At 35.3% G+C, this 19571-nt stretch overlaps 2 protein-coding genes across 4 annotated transcripts; one reads left to right on the plus strand and one right to left on the minus strand.

Annotated features, from left to right (window-relative positions):
• Positions 1–7786: 7786 nt before the first annotated feature.
• On the plus strand, positions 7787–11410 carry LOC144544214 (putative RNA 3'-terminal phosphate cyclase-like protein). The gene is made up of 6 exons (XM_078292635.1): positions 7787–8075; positions 8541–8690; positions 9071–9255; positions 9597–9772; positions 10172–10385; positions 11009–11410. Exons 1-6 carry the CDS (start codon positions 7871–7873, stop codon positions 11216–11218), a joined length of 1140 nt encoding a protein of 379 aa, XP_078148761.1. The 5' UTR covers positions 7787–7870; the 3' UTR covers positions 11219–11410.
• Positions 11411–14616: 3206 nt separating this feature from the next.
• On the minus strand, positions 14617–17395 carry LOC144544218 (uncharacterized). Of its 3 annotated transcripts, none has more exons than XM_078292662.1 (5): positions 17185–17395; positions 15801–17099; positions 15392–15422; positions 15183–15295; positions 14617–15146 (listed from the first exon to the last, which is right to left on the minus strand). In XM_078292662.1, exons 1-5 carry the CDS (start codon positions 17243–17245, stop codon positions 14989–14991), a joined length of 1662 nt encoding a protein of 553 aa, XP_078148788.1. In that variant the 5' UTR covers positions 17246–17395; the 3' UTR covers positions 14617–14988. The 3 variants fall into 3 exon arrangements, with proteins under 3 accessions (XP_078148788.1, XP_078148780.1, XP_078148771.1); XM_078292654.1 differs by having other exon boundaries at positions 15177–15295; XM_078292645.1 differs by having other exon boundaries at positions 14617–15295.
• Positions 17396–19571: the final 2176 nt, after the last annotated feature.

Below are 19571 nucleotides of genomic sequence, written 5' to 3' on the forward strand. Positions count from 1 at the left end.
GGCATCTAAAAGAAGAGAAGAAAATGTACCATGGCACCTCCTCTTATCTCTTAGTTCATGGCACTTCACTGCCCGATTGGGTTTCCTGGGGTTCTCAGAAAAGAGAACGGTACTACGAAGAAGATACAAATTGGATCAGAGGGAAAGGGAGGAGAAGGGTAGATTGATTTGGAATTTGAAAGTGCCTTTGGTGCTGGAAAGAGAGTTCATCCGTTACAGTTGAAAAGGCTAGTGAAAGAAGTGCAGTTTTTATTTTAGCAATCAGTCATATACTTTACTATATTTGCATCTAATGTCCTTCAAACACTGTCACGTAGTAACCATGTCGCTCTTCCTTTTCCCACAAGTATAATTAATCATGCCGCATGCTCATCAATATGATGCTTTTAACCTACTAAACTCTTTTAATTTAGATAAAAGTATCATGTCTCTGGGGATTGAATCATTAATTTCTAAATCAAGTTAATCATTCGTCGGGAGAGGAGCATCCCTAACAAAATGTAAAATTGATTGAATTCTAAATATAAGTACTGGCTTTTAATTCTTACAAATGAGAAATCAACGCTGAGGAGATGAAAAGTGTACAATGTAGAGGGAATCTGAAACCAATAGAGCTCTTTGGATTCCCCTCAATAAAAGTCAGGATCTTCTGTAGTTAAAATATGACAACTGGTATCTGGTGTTCCGATGACATTTGGGACCAATTTACCTTTCTAGCAGAGCCAAATTTATTTGAGTGCGTATCCTCTGAGATATCTCAACTTTTGCATGACCGACGTGTCCTGTGCCTATTGGGGGGTGATGTAGGGGTCAGTATTATGTGTGCTTTGAGATTCATGTAGAACGTATTTAAACGGTTGGGATTTTCCATAAGGTCACGCAAAGTTTGAGATATCTCAGAGGATACGAATTCTGTATGTGGGGAGTCTTGTATAATGACTTCAACCAAGGGTAACAAAAATGGTCCAAAACCCAAAAGACAGGCTGCATATAACATATTTTACGCTCTTTTTGTCTTTTATTCGTGTTCTTCTGTGGTCCTATCCGGTGTTATCGTATATGAATTATCAAGATCCATATTGCATGGTGATCCAATCATAGAAAGAGTTGAAGATTTGGAAGTTCAGTGATGAAAAAGGAGATTTAATTTTAGAAATTAGAAAATCAAACCTTCAGAAGAGAAAAATATTGTTTTGTTCTTCAGAAAATAGATGGAACTAGTAAAATTCGAACAAATATATGGTCAAGATAAAGTTTAAGTATTTAATGCCTGAAAAATATAGTACCGCATTATTGGTGGTCTCAGAAACTTATATCTCATGGAACCGTGCTTCCATAAGGAGATCATTTTAGCATATTTTTTTCTCAGATTTATGTTCCCAATTTAAAGTGAGACGGGAATGAATGATTGATTGATTATTAAATTTTTTTTTCCGCTATGGAGGACTAGTGCAGGACATTTAGCCAAAAAAAAAAAAAGTTTAATATGATTGCAAAACTAAATGCTCATTTGTCATGTTTCAATTAAAATAGTCAAAAGTATTACACAAATTAAATCTCGAAAAGTTTCTGTAGAGAATATAACATGCGCCATAGCCAACAGGTGAACGCAGCAAGAGATCGAAATTGTTTTGTCATGTCATAAGTAATTAATGTAGAATTGTATTGAGTCAAACTATCATAGAGTAATTAATGTAGATCTTTGGCAGTGCACGTGCAACTAAAATGGATTATTTTGCCTAAAATTAAAAAGATTCATCGTAGATTTAAACAAATATGCAAATACAAACTAAATGGAAGACATGAGTCAATTCAAGAGATATGGTATAAAAGTAGCTTTAAACTTTGTTCGCCTTTCTACCGATTTTTTAAAAAATACTCATTAAAAAAATTAATTTAATAAAAATAGCCAGATCTGAACTGAAATTTTAAAAATACCCAAACCGCGGATTTTTTTCGCGACCCAGAATTTTTATTCCGTGCCGCGGAAAAAATTCGCGCTCCGAAATTTTTTTCATAAAATAAGACTGAAGTTTTATTTTTTCCGCGGCCCGGAATAACCAGATCTTAATTTTTTTGTATGAAACTTCAGTCTTATTTCACGATCTGTTTTGAGATTTTGTATGAAACTTCACAGTCTTATTTTTCACGATCTGAACTGAAATTTTTTTTTTTTATTCCGGGCGCGGATATTTTCCGTGGCCCGGATTTTTAAATAATTTTTTTTTTTTTTTAGAGTTTGGAGAAAGAAAATATTGTTTTTTAGGCCCAACTTTGCACCTCTGGTTAACATATCAAAACACCTTCAAAAATCATGAAAATTTACCGACATGCATTCTTGACTTAATAGAATAAGACTGTAAAGTATCATAGAAAATCTCAAAACAGATCGTGAGATATCGGTTCTCAAAAATTGCTCGAACTGCTGAAGGAGTGCTTCTGAGCCCAACTTTGCACCTCTGATTAACATAGAAAAACACCTTCAAAAATCATGAAAATTTACCTACATGCATTCTTAACTTCATAAAACAAGACTGTGAAGTTTCATACAAAATCTCAAAACAGATCGTGAGATATCGGCTCTCAAAAATTGCCCGAACTGTTGAAGGAGTGCTTCTGAGCCCAACTTTGCACCTCTGATTAACATACCAAAACACCTTCAAAAATCATGAAAATTTACCGACATGCATTCTTGACTTTATAAAATAAGACTGTGAAGTTTCATACAAAATCTCAAAACAGATCGTGAGACTCTCAAAAATTGCCCGAACTGCTGAACTTGTTTTTTTGGCCCAACTTGGCACCTCTGGTTAACATATCAAAAAACCTTCAAAAATCATGATAATTTACTGACATGCATTCTTGACTTCATAGAATAAGACTGTGAAGTTTCATACAAAATCTCAAAACAGATCGTGAAATATCAGCTCTCAAAAATTGCCCGAACTGCTAAAGGAGTGCTTCATTAATGGTTAAAGCCATTATTTGCATTATTTGAGATTCGAATCTAAAAAGTTCACGAATCAATTTCGAACAAACTATATATACCCAGTTTGAGTTTGAGTTTGAATAAGATTCAAAACGAATTGGTTTGATTTGTTTCATAACAAACTAATTTCAAATTGAATTAATTACGAACTTTTTTTGAATCAAACTCAAATCAAATCACGAACTACGAACTTTTTGTGCCGCCTTACATGAGAGCAAAGAGAACGGAACACGAGAGATTTCTTTATTTAGAATGACTGAATGACGATAGAAAGGTAACTAAATTGTCATGATTTTTGAAGGTTTTTTGATATGTTAACCAGAGGTGCAAAGTTGGGCTCAGAAGCACTCCTTCAGCAGTTCGGGCAATTTTTGAGAGCCGATATCTCACGATTGTTTTTGAGATTTTGTATGAAATTTCACAGTCTTATTCTATGAAGTCAAGAATGCATGTCGGTAAATTTTCATGATTTGTGAAGGTTTTTTGATATGTTAACCAGAGGTGCAAAGTTGGGCTCAGAAGCACTCCTTCAGCAGTTCGGGCAATTTTTGAGAGCCGATATCTCACGATCTGTTTTGAGATTTTGTATGAAACTTCACAGTCTTGTTTTATGAAGTTAAGAATGCATGTCGGTAAATTTTTATGATTTTTGAAGGTGTTTTGATATGTTAATCAGAGGTGCAAATTTGGGCTCATAAGCACTCCTTCAGCAGTTCGAGCAATTTTTGAGAACCGATATCTCACGATCTGTTTTGAGATTTTGTATGAAACTTTACAGTCTTATTCTATGAAGTCAAGAATGCATGTGAATAAATTTTCATGATTTTTGAAGGTGTTTTGATATGTTAAACAGAGGTGCAAAGTTGGGCCTAAAAAACAATATTTTCTTTCTCCGAACTCTAAAAAAAAAAAAAAAAAAATCCCGGCCGCGGAAAATATCCGCCCCCGGAATAAAAAATTAAAAAAAATATATATATATATTTTTTTCGGAGCGCGAATTTTTTCCGCGGCCCGGAATAAAAATTCTGGGTCGCGGAAAAAATCCGCGGTTTGGGTATTTTTAAAATTTCAGTTCAAATCTGGTTATTTTTATTAAATTAATTTTTTAATGTGTATTTTTAAAAAAATCGGGCCTTTCTACAAGAGGAATTAGACAAATTGTCTCCAAACTCCAAAGGCATCACGTATTTCTTGCGCCGGTCCCAACAAATTTACAAATCCAGCGTTCGATGGCAGTTGCTCTCCTAGCTCAATTTTTTTTTTCAAATATATATTTCCATTTCTATACTTTTTCTATAAAAATTATATATAAAAATTGATTTAAGATTCAAAATATATTAAAAATATGTATTATTAAAAAAAATCCACAACAAGCTTCTATTATTGTATTTTTTTTCATTAAAAATTATTAAAATATACTTAATATTTAAAATAATAACAAAATTGGATGACTTCTACAAAATTAGTCCTATTGAAAATAAAGAAAAGATAATATCCCTAGACTATAATCCCCGAAAAATCTCCCCAATGGCTTGGACCACTTCTAATGTGTTTTTAGAAAAAACGGTTTACATAGTTATGTTTACGGGATTCAAAGAAACAATTTAGAGTATTCAACAAATAATTTACGGAGTTTAAGGTGGTCTCGGATTAGTTGTTAGTTTTGAAAAGTCGTTAGAGAACTTCTACCAATAGTCTCATTAGTCCTTGTCAAAGTACTACAGGTGGTCCAAGTGGTCATGATCAAAGCAGTTAGAATGGGGTTTATTGTGGACCACACTATAATGAAATCACTAGTTTTGCATAATTCATTATATTAGTTTATAGAGTCGAGTATTAAAGTTTACATAATTAGTAGAAGAGGTTTACAAACATTTTTTAAGTTTGAAAAGTCGTTAGAAATTTTTTACAAGTGGTCCTTGTCAAAGTATTATAAGTGATCCTGATCAAAGCAGTTACACTGGAGATTTATTGGGGAGCACACTATAATAAAAAGTCGCTAGTTTTTGCAGAATTCATTGAATTGTTTTACAAGATTGAATAATGAAGTTTACAAAAATATTAGAAGAGGTTTACAGATACTTTTCAATTATATCCGGACATTATCTAAAAATTAGTGTCCGGAGGCTGTTAGTAGTTCCTTAAAAATATTGACTCGACGTCTCCACCGTCGGCCTCATATAAGATGACACACTTTAAAATTTCAATTTTTCAATTACATTCGGACATTATCTAAAATTAGTGTTCGGAGACTGTTAGTAGCTTTTTTAAGTATATTGACTCGACGCCTCTACTGTCGGCCTCATAAAAGATGACACACTTATTTTATTTTATTTTTTTGAAATGCTTGGTAGAAGCTACCAAGTTTGAAAAATAGATGTAATTAGTACAACAAAATCCTAACAACTAAATAACAACAAAATAAAAGGCTGCTACCCCTTACAAATGTACATCAATTGCTTATTGTAACCCTCCATCTTATAGCACATCTCAACCATAACTCATTTTCCTCCTTGATCAGCAATGCTAAATTCTTGGGAGGTAACCTCTTCTTCTTGAAAATGAACTCATTTGTTTGCTTCCAAATATCCCAAAGAACACCCGTGAATCTTGTGGCCCATACTCTCTTCTCCTCATGCGTTATCAGTTTGTAAAATCTCCAAGAGGCATCACAAGTATTCTGAACTAGACCTCCCATACAATTCCAAACTTGCCTTGTGTACCAGCATATATTCAAAGAAAAGATGATAGAGGTCTCTAGAATACATACAGATTCAGAAAGTTACAAACAGCTGTTACATAATAGTAGACAACGAGTGTCTTTGAAAACATTTAGCTATAAAACAAATAAAAAACACACAGAGATATGTGCATCCTATGGATACAAATTTGATAATCCTTGCTTGATTGAAAGTTCTAGAAGCCTTGTGATTGTTTCATCTGTGCGTCTATTTGCCTTGTTTCTTCTGGCATACTATACCGAATCACAACTAAGAAGGTACTGAATCAAACCGGAGCGAGAACGAAATCAACCACATCGAGACAGTCACCTGCTCAGAGGAATGTGCAGCCGAAAAAGCACTGAATCAAACCGAACCAGGAACTAAATCAACCGGACCGAGATAGTCATCTCTTAGGAACATTAGAGTCCAAACCAGCACTCGCTGTTGAAATCAATATCAAATCCAAGTACAGGTTTTCCCTCAAAAAAAAGAAAGAAAAACAGTAGGGTTTAGGATTTGTTTATTGGGGGAATTTCATGTATACCCCTCAAAAACTTCAAAATTACGTATTTCCCCCTCTAAATTCCATAATAACATATTTACCCTTCTAAATTCTAATAACTCACAATTTTACCCAATTAACCTATAACTGGAATTAATTAGGTTTGATATTCTGTAAATTACAATTAATTATCTAATCTCTTCTCTTCTCCCTTCTGAAACGTTTCCGTAGACATAAACAGAGGCCATGATGGATAATCTCTCTCTCTCTCTCTCTCTCTCTCTCTCTCCCATACGATCTCGCTTGTGCAAATGTGATTCTTTCTTGCTAATTGGGTTTGAACATTAGAGCACGGAAACTAACAGCTAATTACTGGTGTGACAAATTATGGAGCTTCTCAATTCTTTCAGAGAGTTCCATTACCTACTCCCCACTTATAAATCCATTTTCTTTTGTTGTTCATTTTACATATCAAACTCCCAAATAAAAAGGAATTTTTTTTTTCCAACAATCAAACCAAACAATTTTTTCTTCTCAATTTTCTCTTTCGAATCACAGCATCCGATCTATGGCTGAGCAAGAGAACATGAGCCCAAGGTTCAGCCTCTTCCCGGTCTTCCTCTTCTCAACAGCAAGAACTTGTCTAATCATCGGCAATTCTGGTATATCATCTCCCATATCAGATTGACAACACCTGCTCCATTGCTGCTACTACAACTGTGGCCATACTCAAAATAAGATTGCATAGAAGACAAATTAGCACGAAATCTGTCCTTGTGTTCCTCGGAGAATCCTCTCAGCCAAAATAAGATTGACGTCTATTGAAGCACTAAAAAATTGTTAACAAAGAAGAAGCAGAGTGTGTGGTTTGCTTGGGAAAAAAAGAGGTGGTAGTGAAGGAGATGCCATGTGGTTTGCTTGGAGAAAGAACATGTGGCAGTGAAGGAGATGCTATGTGGGCACACGTACCATGGGGAGTGCACAGAGAAGTGGTTACATATGCATGGATCGTGCCTCATGTGTGGATACAATATGGCAGAAGAGGAAGGAGAGAGCAAGAAAAGGGAGGAAAGGAAGGTGGAAGCGGTAATGCTTTTTGGGTTAGGATTTCATTTTAGAATAGAGATAAAGGAGCAATGATCGCTAGGGGATCAAAGAAGGTCATCCGCCATGACTGTCTTTGTGTCCACGGAAACGGTCAAGGAAGAGATTAGAGATTAGGCAATTAATTGTAATTTATAGAATATCAAATCTAATTAATTTTAGTTATCGATTAATTGAGTAAATTTTTTAGTTATTAGAATTTAGAAGGGTAAATATGTTATTATAGAATTTAGAGGGGGGAATACGTAATTTTAAAGTTTTTGAGGGGTATACATGAAATTCCCTCTTGTTTATTTTGTTTTCAGTTATTTGTGATGTTTGATGTCGATATTATTGTTTAAATATAAATGTAGTTTGATATTAATAATGTTCTGAATGTAATACAATAGATATAATTTATATTTAATTAATAAAAATTATATTTGATAGTGACTGTTAAAATTTGGCTGTCAAAATTTCAAAAAATAAAAACAGTAGGGTTTAGACAAGATCAGAGAGGGAAATCACCACAGCTAGGGTTTTGGTTCAGCATCGATTCGACGGAGAAGAGAGATGGGGAAAGTGGCGTACAAGAGGCTGAAGGGGAGTAGGCACTTAAGACAGCGTTTAGTTCTAGCGACGCTGGCGGGGACGCCGGTGGTGGTAGAAGACATACGTTCGGAGGAGTCCTCTCCGGGGCTCAGGTCGTATGAGGTCTCTCTTCTCCGCCTCCTCGAATCCATCTCCGACGATTGCCTCGTTGAAATCAACGAGACTGGTTTGTGCCTTATTATAAAACCATCGTTTGGGATGTATCCTATTTTTGTTGATTTCATCATCCATTTTACTTCATTTGCAACTAAAACCAGACATTTCTAGGTTAATGTATGCTATTAAACACACGGTTTTCATAAAGAGGATAGACATCAGTTATCCGTGAATTCGGCCAACTACCTCACTGAAATCTTTGGCTCATGGGCTAAGTAATGAGATTTTATAGAAGGCAATAGCTGCATCTGAAATTGGCTTAACTTCTGTTGTCAATATATGGCAAACATTTTTTTCCTTGCACTAACATAGCAGTGATATTTGCAAATTACTCGAAGATGTTTACTGTATGATGCACGTCAGATATGTAGGGTGCTATGTGCAAACATTTAGAGCATATTTTACTTCTATGTTTGACCTCAAATGATATGCAAGTCTCAATTTCTCTCTTATGTTTATAATTATTTCTGTTCAGGGACGAAACTGAGGTACAAACCAGGAGTACTGATGGGTGGCAAAAGGCATGTGCATGACTGTGGCCTCAGCAGATCCATTGGTTATTTCATTGAGCCTTTGATTATTCTTGGTCTGTTTGGAAAGAAACCTCTCACCATTAGGCTCAAAGGTTTGTTAGTCTATCTTTTAGATGGTGCATATATTATCATTGTTGATCAGTTCATGTTAGTAATTGCCAGTGTAAAGTGTAAACAATAAGAGTGTACCTTTGTCTGCTCTATTGGCATTTTGTAAAACTAGTTATCTATTTTTTTTTTTTTCAGTTTTCTTACATGTTTATTATCACGTGCTATGTTTTTCTACATAATTTAGAAGTAAAGAGTAAACCTATAAGGGTTTACCCTTAAAGTGTAATTCCTTACAAGAACTCAATTTGTTACCAGGTTTATGATATACACACATTTCACAAATTACCATGCTTTCATCTTTCACACTGCTTTGATATTTCATCTATTACACCATCTTTTCTTTGAACGTAATTTTGTGCAGGGATCACGAATGACTCAAAAGACCCATCAGTTGATACCTTCAGAACAACTACACTGCACCTGCTAAAGCGATTTGGCGTCCCCATAGGTGATGGTCTCGATTTGAAAATAGAGCGGCGAGGAGCTCCACCTCTAGGAGGTGGTGATGTTCTTCTTCAAATCCCGATCGTCCCTAGTAATTTGTTGGTGAGTCTTCATTGCATTGTTTTTCCTCTGTCTTACCTTGTAGTTGTCTCCGGTTATAGTTTCTTTCCATAATGGGTCATTCTGGTAATTCATTGCTGCTGCCCCCATATAATGGTTTGTAGTTGATCTCGAACTTGAGTTTTTTTCTCCTGGGTTGTTTGTTGTTGGTGGGGAATGTGGGTAATGTTGTCTGGGTTTTGGCAAGACCAATGTTCTTTTCTTTGGTTTTGTACACATCTGTTTTATAGGGCTAGAATGTTGTGTATATGTACCACGAAGGATTACAACAAGATCTTTGTTATGTTTTTGTCTGTTTATTAATTTTGGAATTTCATGTTCAGGCGGCTCATTGGATAGATGAGGGAATGGTAAAGAGGATCAGAGGAATTGCTTTCTCAACTAAGGTTTCTCCCCAAACTGTGAACAGCATGATTTACGCTGCCCGTGGGATTTTTAATAGTTTCATACCAGATGTGCATATTTTCAGTGACGTTAGAACAAATGCCACTGGTGGGAGGTAAATATTGATTATTAATTTGCTCTTAAACCAAGTTCTATTGCCCTGACATTTATAATAGTTATTTTCTCCTAAATAATTAGAACAGAGAGGTATAACCTGTTAGTACCAGCATCAATATTGTGATCTAGCAAGACCAGAAGGATTGGCCCAAAGTTTTTAAATATTTCATCTCAAAAATTTGAGAAAAAAAGATGCTAGTTTTGTCAAACAGGTTTCATTAATTAATACCAACCAGTCAAGCTCCCAGCAAAGAAAAAATGGAATTGCATCAATGAACTTTGCTTGGTAGTAAACATTCCGCTTTAATAGAAGTAATATCTGAACTAATATAGGCAGCTTACAAAAATGGCCTTACAAACAGATAAATTTTCTCTACATTTGTTTTTATTTTGCCAGTTCACCGGGTTACGGCATATCTCTAGTGGCCGAAACAACCACAGGTTGTCTAATATCAGCTGATATGGCTCTTAGTGACCGAAAAACTGATGAAATGGAAGAAGAAATGGATGAAAAGCCCAATTTGATACCCCCAGAAGAGCTTGGTGTACAAGCTGCCTCAATGTTGCTTGAAGAAATAGAACAGGGAGGAGTGGTTGACTCAACCCATCAGGTCAGTTCTCTGGTTGATATGTGCCTGTACCATACTTTACTGGTACTGTATGCAGCAACAGTTATTATTTTTATTATTTTTTTCACTGTATGAGAAAACCAAAGGCTGTGAAGTGGTGCCAAGCAGTACTGGCATAATACCAAAAATTTAGGCTGTGAATGGCTTTACCTTTTGTTTGTGTTCTAATGGATGCTGTAATGCAGCCTACATTTTGAGAAACTTTACATGAAACTGGTGGTTGCACTGTTGCAAACGAGCTATGCCCAAGTTCAATCAAGCCAAGCTGGCTTATTGTTTTAAACATCATTAGGTGATACTTGGATAGTGCAAAAGTTACAAGTTAAATTTCACCCTCTCTGAACTCGCAAGATTTTAAGATACCCATTTTTTCTCCTATATTTCTCTCTACACAGATGGAAAATAAGTATATTTTGGGTACTTCACATATAAAGGCGTTCAACTATGGATTTTCTTTTTTCCTTTTGGGGCAAATAGTAGTTCCTTTTATTGTTGAGGTGTTCAACTATTCATTGATGCTCTTTCTGGTTAACTGTGATTTTTTTTTTTAAATTTATAATATATTCCAAAAATTGTTAATTTGACCTCTGTTTTCATTTAAACAGGGTTTATTATTTATTTTGTGCGCTCTGTGTCCACCTGACATATCGAAGGTGCGCGTAGGAAAGCTCACACCATATGGCATAGAAACTCTAAGAAATATCAGAGATTTTCTTGGTGTGAAATTTGATATTAAACCTGATCCGAATTCTGGCACCGTCTTGCTCAAGTGTCTTGGGTCGGGTATGAAGAACCTCTCAAGAAAGGTATCCTAAGGCTTAAATGTATATTTGCAGGGCAATATTATCTTATATAAGTCATTTTAACAAAGGGGTTTGTCTCTTTCCTGGGTCAGCAGTTTTGTTGTGATGGAGCTTTCCCGTGTAAGCAATTTTATTATTTGTCTGAAATCAATTTTTCATAATTTTGTAATCTTTGTAGTTTATAGATATTGTTCAACTTTTGTATGAGGTGCCTAAGGTCAAATCTGGTTTAAAATGATTAGGTGTCAGTTCTGATCTTTCATCTCTAGTTTCCAGAAGTATAACAAACGAAAGAAAAGGTAAACGTAACATGGCCAATGGTAAAGGAAATAAACTGGAGAGAAACAGTATAGAATGCTGGTGCTATTATATACAAAGTTTAGTAGCTGGTGAGATCTGCTTGGTATTTCTTAGATGACGTTTGAAACTGATAATTCATATTTAGAGGATTGCTTATATAGTTTATGCAGCCAAGTTTGGTGCCTGATGTCTTAGTTTATTTTAGATGATCCGCTTTTAAGTTTTGTAATGTTGTTGCATAGTCTTGAGCGGTATTCATCAATTGTTGGCTACAAAAAGCAAGCATATTCAGTAGATGCTAGTGCGACCAAGTTATAGTGGCTTGTGACGTCTACTTGGTTTATTTTCTATAGAAGGCAATAAATTTCTGCAATGAAAAAGATGAGACTTTTGTATAACAGCAAATCAATTTCTGGTCGGACGCATAAGACATTAAATTTCTAACAACGGGAGAAGTATTGACGGAGAGCAGAGTGAGTATGCATCCTCGTTCCTCGATATCTCAAATTTTCAGTTTATATAAAGTTGGGCCAAATATTTTTCTGTGCCTATTCGGAATTTCGGATTGCACGGTGATAGTATTATTGTGATTTAAGATTCGTGCAGAAAGAATTTGAGCGATCTGGATTTTTCACCGATCAACGGAAAGTTTGAGACATTTAGAGGATGAGAATTCGAGCTAAGAGAGATCAAACGGACTACGCCTAGAAGTATCTGCACTTCTGCAGATCTTGTGAGAGCAATGGCTCTGGAGTATAAACAATTTTTATTTTTATTTTTGAGAGGCTAGGTAGTGGCTACCAAGCGCTGGAGTATAAACATTAAACAGACATAAAAGAAAAAAAACACGAGCCTGCGCGCACACACTAACACTGATCGGAACCAACATTTTCTCGTTAAATGAGAAATAGAATTGACGTATTTCGAAATTCTCAGATCGGAACACTGGCGCTGACGAGAAACGATTTCTTTTGACGCGAATTGGAGAGAAATTTTCCGCCAAAAATTTTCCCGTGAAAAACCAAGAGATTCGGCGAGAGTTCATTTGCCAAAATTTTGACGTTATTTTATTTCCAGCGATACCCTTCTTCTTCCTCTTTATATTCCGCTCCCAATCCAACTAGTCTCTGCAACTCTACAAAGTGAAGAGGAGTCAAGTTCCAGCGATTCATTGATTTCAATTGATTAGCCATATCCAAGAGACAAGCTTCTATTGAAGAAAGATTCAGCAATTTGGGGTGAGATTTTATTAAAAATTGTACTATCTTGTAGTTTCAAAGTCTCGTTGCCTAGCCTCTGCGATGCAGAGAAAGATGAAAATAGTGTTTCAGCAATCTATTACTGGTAAATGGGGAAGAAAGCTGTCAGAAAGGAAAATTAAGTTTGCAAAGGAGCCCCTCAACTCTTCTTAATTTACAGTTTAGAATATGAGAGCAGCTAGCAGTTTAAACTTTTAATTTGGGTACTTTATTTAATTTCTAAGTTATCATGTAGCTCTATTTTTTCTTTTAAGTTTTTTCCTTCCGGTAATTTATTTTTTCTTCTAAGTCAAGATTTGGGCATGAGAGAAATAGAAAGAGAGGATGAAGGGAATACTCAGGACCAATTCTATGTTTGTTTTTAATTATAGTATATGTGTGATGTTAAAATGTTGTATCAGATAAAGAACTTGCTTAATTCTTACTAAGTTCTGAATTGTTTTTTAAAGTATTGTTATAGTTGATTTTGCAGGATGGAAGTGAACTCAATTCAAAATTATAACGATGGAAGTGAACTCAATTCAAAATTATTGAAGTGATCAATACAAAAGGTATCAAGTTGATGCAATTTCTGGCAAGTCATACTGCTCTGGTTTTGAATACAATCACAATTAGCTACATGAGAACTTCTATAGAATAATCATAGAAGAGTTGCATCATTTTAAAGATGTCATCAAGGAAAAGATAAAGAAACAAATCAATAAAGACTACCAACATCATACTGGTACAGTATGTTATGGAAGAGGTGGTACTCTGGAGGAGATACTGTGGGGTCAGTAACTAGAGAGGGCATATGCAAAAAATTTCTGGACAATTCTGTGTGGAGAAATAGGTGTGACACTTACTGGTACGGTACCGGTACCGATTGAAGGTACAGTACCAACTGCTGGTATGGTACCAGTCATCAATACATGGTACTCACAGCGCAAGTACGTCAATAGATGGCGCTTTTATGAGCATAAGAAACAAGGAAGCGTAGGATATTCTTTTTATAATTTCTTTCCAGGTGCCTTAGTGATGTTGTGTATAATTTATTAAATTTGAGGGCTACTGCTTACTGGTTAGCCTGGAGGTGTACAGAATTTTTATTTCTTAATACAAAAATGTCAAAAGAGCTCCAAGCTCACTGAACTTCAAAAAAAAATGAACAGTACATATACATTAGTCTTTTGCCCCAAGTTTTGAATTTTTGTATAGTTTCTCTTCTGTTTCATTTATTTATGTATTTTATATTTTCTTTTCTTTCTTCTATCGTTTATTTTGTGTAAATTAAAAAAAAATACCTTTTTGTGTCAAAGTTCAGTAGGTAATTGATCCATGTCAAATAAATTGAGAAAAAAATGAATGGAGTATTAGTAGATAAAAGAAACACTTAAGCAAAGATAAAAGTGTCATTTTCATTGAAGTGAAATCATTTCCTTCTATTATATAGACTTTCCAATCAAAAACCATACTTGAATTCAATTCTGTTTTATTTTTATTCCAATCAACAAATTTCAATTGGAAATCATTTCTATTGAATACCATTGAATTGAAATCAATTGAACTCCACCAAGTGTAGTGTTCCGATCACAGTGTAAACTATCCATTTTAACTCCAAGTTATTTACCTTCAAAGTCCCATGACGCACAGAACTCGCATCATATCTCATATTTTGCATGACTTTTTGGAAAATCTCAACCGTTCAAATATGTTTTGCACGAATCTCAATACTCAAATAATACTGGCCCCTGCACTATCCCTGAATAGACACCAGACACGTCAGTCCCTCAAAATATGAGATATCTCAGAGGATACACACTCTGACGAACATGGTTCAGACTTCAGAACCCAGTTTTGGAACCAGTCATGCCAAGCATCTTTAATAGAAATATTATTATTTTCCAACTGAAGAAAGGAAATATCCAGTTTTTCCCCTTTCAGTTTCTTGTTAAAGTACATAACTAAAATAGTAGATACATCAAGTGTACAAAAATCCTTCTAAGCGGTTCTAAGCTCACCTAATGATCACCTTCCCTACATTGTGAACTTGACCTACCATACAATATACACATCCACTCCTGTACAATATCATTGACACACAAAATTAAAATATTCCAAAGTCTTGGAACATTTTTGGACTTGCCATCTTTTGCAAGATCAACTGTATTCTCCCTATTTTTCTTCTCATTTGCATCCCGATTTTCCCTTGCCTTTTGGATGTGAGATGAGGCTATCTGGCTATTATACGTTTCCTCTCAAGTAAATAAAAGTGAAAATAAATAGTAGAATTATCCAACTCGTGGAGAGAGAAACTGAACTGCTTGTTGTGCCTGTTGGGGTGTCGGTTCCGAATACTGAACTAGATCCAGAGTTCAAAGCTGTTGATCCAGGACTAACTCCTGTACCAGTACTTGTGCCAGGACCAATACCAGTACCAATACCAGTACCAGTACCAGTACCAGTACCAGTACCAGTACCATAGATGGGAGAGGGAGTGAGGCTAGGAGCAGTTGTAGTTGGTGTTGTAGGAGTATATCCAGAGGTCGAGCTAAAAAAATAAGGAGAAAAAAGTCTTATCATGTTTGAAATTAAATAACAAGGAGCTTACTGTTTGTTTTTATTTTACAAAGAGAACAATATTTACCTTGAAGATGCGAAGACGCAAGTACCAACACCTACAGAGGGAGATATACAATTATTGATAAAATCAAAGCAATGTATAAATAAATCAATGATCCTAGAAGCATGTACCAAAACCTTACAAAAATATTATGTACCCTATCAACTAGGTCATGTACCTGCATTACTAACTATACTGGCCATACCGGCTTAATTGAGTAGGGTTCTGTTTTGATCTGTCTAGTTTACATTCCAACCAGAACCAAACCAGAAGCAACAGATTTTCCTCTTCTTACTCTCATCTACAACCCTAGAGGTGCATACTAAAATCAAATGTGCCCCAAAAGCACCCGTGAAAGCTACAAAGCACGGTACGGAAGCCAACTTGTACAGGTACAACAATTTTAAGTCACCATAGTCTAGGATTATCTTACTTGGATTTACATTGGTAAGCATCCCAGCCCCACCGAAGTCGCAACTTGTTGGAGAAGGATTCTTCTGGTAATAACTATTGAATGCATAAGAGGCATGAGCTTGTACCGAATTAGGGTTATAACAATTCCCCATTGGCTGAAGACCAGTACAATCAGCCCCACCGATACCACATGCATAATCCAGTGCAGTTTGTAGTACCGCATCTGGTATACCTGACCTTGCCATGCACCATGTCTGACCAGAAGCTGGCACCGTGCTGGTACCACCTGGTACAGTGCCAACAGGTGCAGTACCAACTGGAACAGTCCCTGGCATGGTAACTGGTGGTGTATATATTGGCGTGGGAGTTGGGATGGTTCCAGTACCAGTACCAGTTTGCGGGTAAGGATATGGGTATGTTGTTATTGGGTTTGTTGCAGGGGTTGTTACAGGGTTTGTTACAGGCGTTGTTGGTACAGGGTTTGTGGCCGGTACAGTAATGGGCGTTGGGTATGGGTTCAAGGGAGATGTGGTGCCAGTTGGCATTGTAGGATTTTCAGGAAGAACAGTAACTACTGGCGGGGAAGGGTTGGTTGATGGAACAGTAATTGGTGTGGTGTAAGCAGGATTCGGTACCTGGTCATAGGCATCATGGTTTATGGATTTAAGTGAATATTCTTTAAGGTCTCTGTGATGGGAATTGAAGAATAGATTTGAATTTTGTCCCTCTGAAAGAAGACCAAAAATTCTTTTCTTTAACAATGGAAACTTAAATTTGGATATTTCACTTTGGGGAATATAACCCTTCAAGTGGAGAACCAATGGGATATCCAAATTCGGTATAGAGGCTATCTTGTCAACAAAATCTTTATCCAAGCTTGTTTCAATTAGCATGAAGGACCCTGAATTCTTTATAAATCGAGTGATTTTCTCAAAATACTTGTTATTGTACTCAACCATGTTTGCAATTGAAGAGAGAGAAAACATAATAGAGACCTTCACATTCAAATTGAATCCTGAGGATTTGAGAGAGGTGTAAATAGATTTCACTGAAGAGAGAGATGTTACGAGAGAGTTTTTGCCGCCGATCACTACAATGGCAGAAATATTGAGTGAAGGAAGAACTGTCAAGGTGTTTGTTTCGACCCATTTGGTACCCTGAAATGGGTAAAGGAAAAGATAACAAGTTGGTACAATGGAGGTGGCTTTACTGGTACCAGTGGTTCTCAATATCAAGTTTTGGAGATAGAAATTTTTGTTGGTTTGGAGATAAGTTGATGTCTTTTGTGCTGCATCATGGGAAAACCCCGCAAAACTCCCTGAAATAAAATGATTTAAATCAGATTAGCAATACGTAATTATTAAACCTGAACTAGAATAGAGAGAGAATGAGAGAGAGCAGACCTGAGGTGGAGAGCAAGAGAAGAGAAAGGAGGGAGAAGAAGGGTGCAGTGGTAGTGACCATTTCCGTTTGAGAAATTCAGACCCGTTGATGTTTCTCTTATTTCTCAGTGTACTCGGGTGTGTGTAGTGTGTGTGTGTGTGTGTGTGTGAGAGAGAGAGAGAGAGAGAAAGAGGAGGGGGGAGCCGGGGAGGGAAAAGCTGGGTATGGGAGGAACAAAGGTGGCTATGCGGCTACGTCAAAAAGTAGAAAAGGAGAAGGGAAAAAGAATTCATAAATAAATAAAAAGAAATAAGTAAGAGGACGGAAACAAAGTGAACCGGAGAAAAGCAAACATTTGTTATTATCCAGTTATGGGAATCCAAACGGAAGTTTGCAGATCTAGTTACAATTCCTTAGAAATTCCGAGAAAAGATGGGAGTAGAACTAGGGTGCTCTTAACTCTAAAACTTATCAAATCGATTTCAAATGACGAATCTGAACCGTTAAAACCCGCCTACCTTACGTGTGATGCATCTACATGTGAAATTTTTAAACATTCGAATTAATTTAGTATAAAGTCAAGCGGTCAAAAAACATTCAAAAAACATTCAAAAATGAATTCACATTTTGACCGCTTGACTTTATACTAAATTAATTCGAATGTTTAAAAATTTCACATGTAGATGCATCACACGTAAAGTAGACGGGTTTCAACGGTTCGGATTCATCATTGAAATTGATTTGATGAGTTTTAAAGTTAAGTTCACCAAAACTTTGGTAAGCTTAAGAGCACCCTAGTTCTACTCAAAAGATGGAGTTATTAATGAACAGAAGAAAATTTTATGTTCAAGATTTATAGTTGCTACTGAACACTGAGAATTAGAGGTGTTAATGAAGTTCATTTATTTGTTTATTTATTTATATTGTATTCGGTGAGACATGAAAAAAAATATATATATTTGTTAGCTTAACATATAAGAATACGGCTCAGAAAACATTCTTTTAATTTATCAAAGAAGAATACGAGTAAGAATTATTCCGTGCTAATTATATTTTGAAAGAGGATTCAAATGTTTGTATTTTTTTTTGTCTCCGTCACGTCTTTATTATATATCATACTAATTATATATGATAATTTTTTATTTGTCGATTTAAAACATATAATATATTGTTGTTGTTGTTTGTTATTATTATTATGATAAGTTGATTTGTACAACATTTTATATAGTTTTATTTAATAAGTAATTTATATTTTTTTTAAATAACGAGATTGATAATATATTTTTATATTTTATGATATTATAAACATGATGTGTCTAAAGCAATATATTTGTTTGTTTGTTATATATTTATTATTGAGGATGGTTCAAATATCTTCATTTTTGATGTATTCATTTTTAAGAACTTTAATAACTTAAAATGTAAAACTTAAAAGTCAAAATAGAACCGTTGGATATGATCTATATCATTTTAGCTATGCACGTGTAAAAAATTATAACATTTCAATTTTGTTTTAGTTGTCATCAAGTGCTTGTAATAACGTACTAATGTAAATAATTTTTAGACATTGTTTTTTCAACTTATTGATTCACATAAAAACAAAACCGAAATGTGATAATTTTTTATGCGCACATAGATAAAATATCATATATCACATTTAATGGTTTTATTTTGATGTTTATGATTTAAATTTTAAGTTATTAATAATTTAAAAATAGAGGTATGGTGGAGGCACAAGAAATGGAGGCATTTGAACCCTCTCTTTATTATATGAGTTATTAATTTATTCATTCAGTAATTATTCGTTACTAGTTCATTTTTTTAGGAGAAATATAGGAGTCAAACTCCCAAATTCCATATATCAGATACAAAAGATGTCAATTTTACAAATAACATATAAATAAGAGTAAGATTCTAAGATTCGAGTGATACCAATTTTAAACTGAGTACATGTACAAAATACTTTTGTCCAATTAGTACATATATATATATATTGGGACTTCTATTGAAAATGTAACTTGCCATAGCATCAGGCAGTAGGTTTAAATGACACGATACGTAGCTTCGTACTATAGGTGGGCCCGGGCACTGAGTTACTACAATGTTGTAGGCGTGGCAAAAAAGCTTGTAGCTCGTGGCTCGATTGTGACTCGCTCGCTCGTTATTGGACTGAGCTGTTAACGAGCCAGCTCGCCACTAGTTCGATCTAAAATTAACGAGTTTGAGCTGGGGCCTAACTTGCTCGCCAGCTCGCGAGCTAGCTCGGCTAGGCATCAATTTATGAATTTGTACGAATTTGTGTGTATTTTATATTGACTAGCTCGGTTCAGCTCGATCCAAAAATTTGTATAATTCTTCTTAAAACAAGATCTAGCCAGAGCCAGCTCGTCAGCTCGCGAGCTAGCTC

The sequence above is a fragment of the Carex rostrata genome, chromosome 2, assembly GCF_964058835.1.
Source record: "Carex rostrata chromosome 2, lpCarRost1.2, whole genome shotgun sequence".
Taxonomy (NCBI): Eukaryota; Viridiplantae; Streptophyta; class Magnoliopsida; order Poales; family Cyperaceae; genus Carex; species Carex rostrata.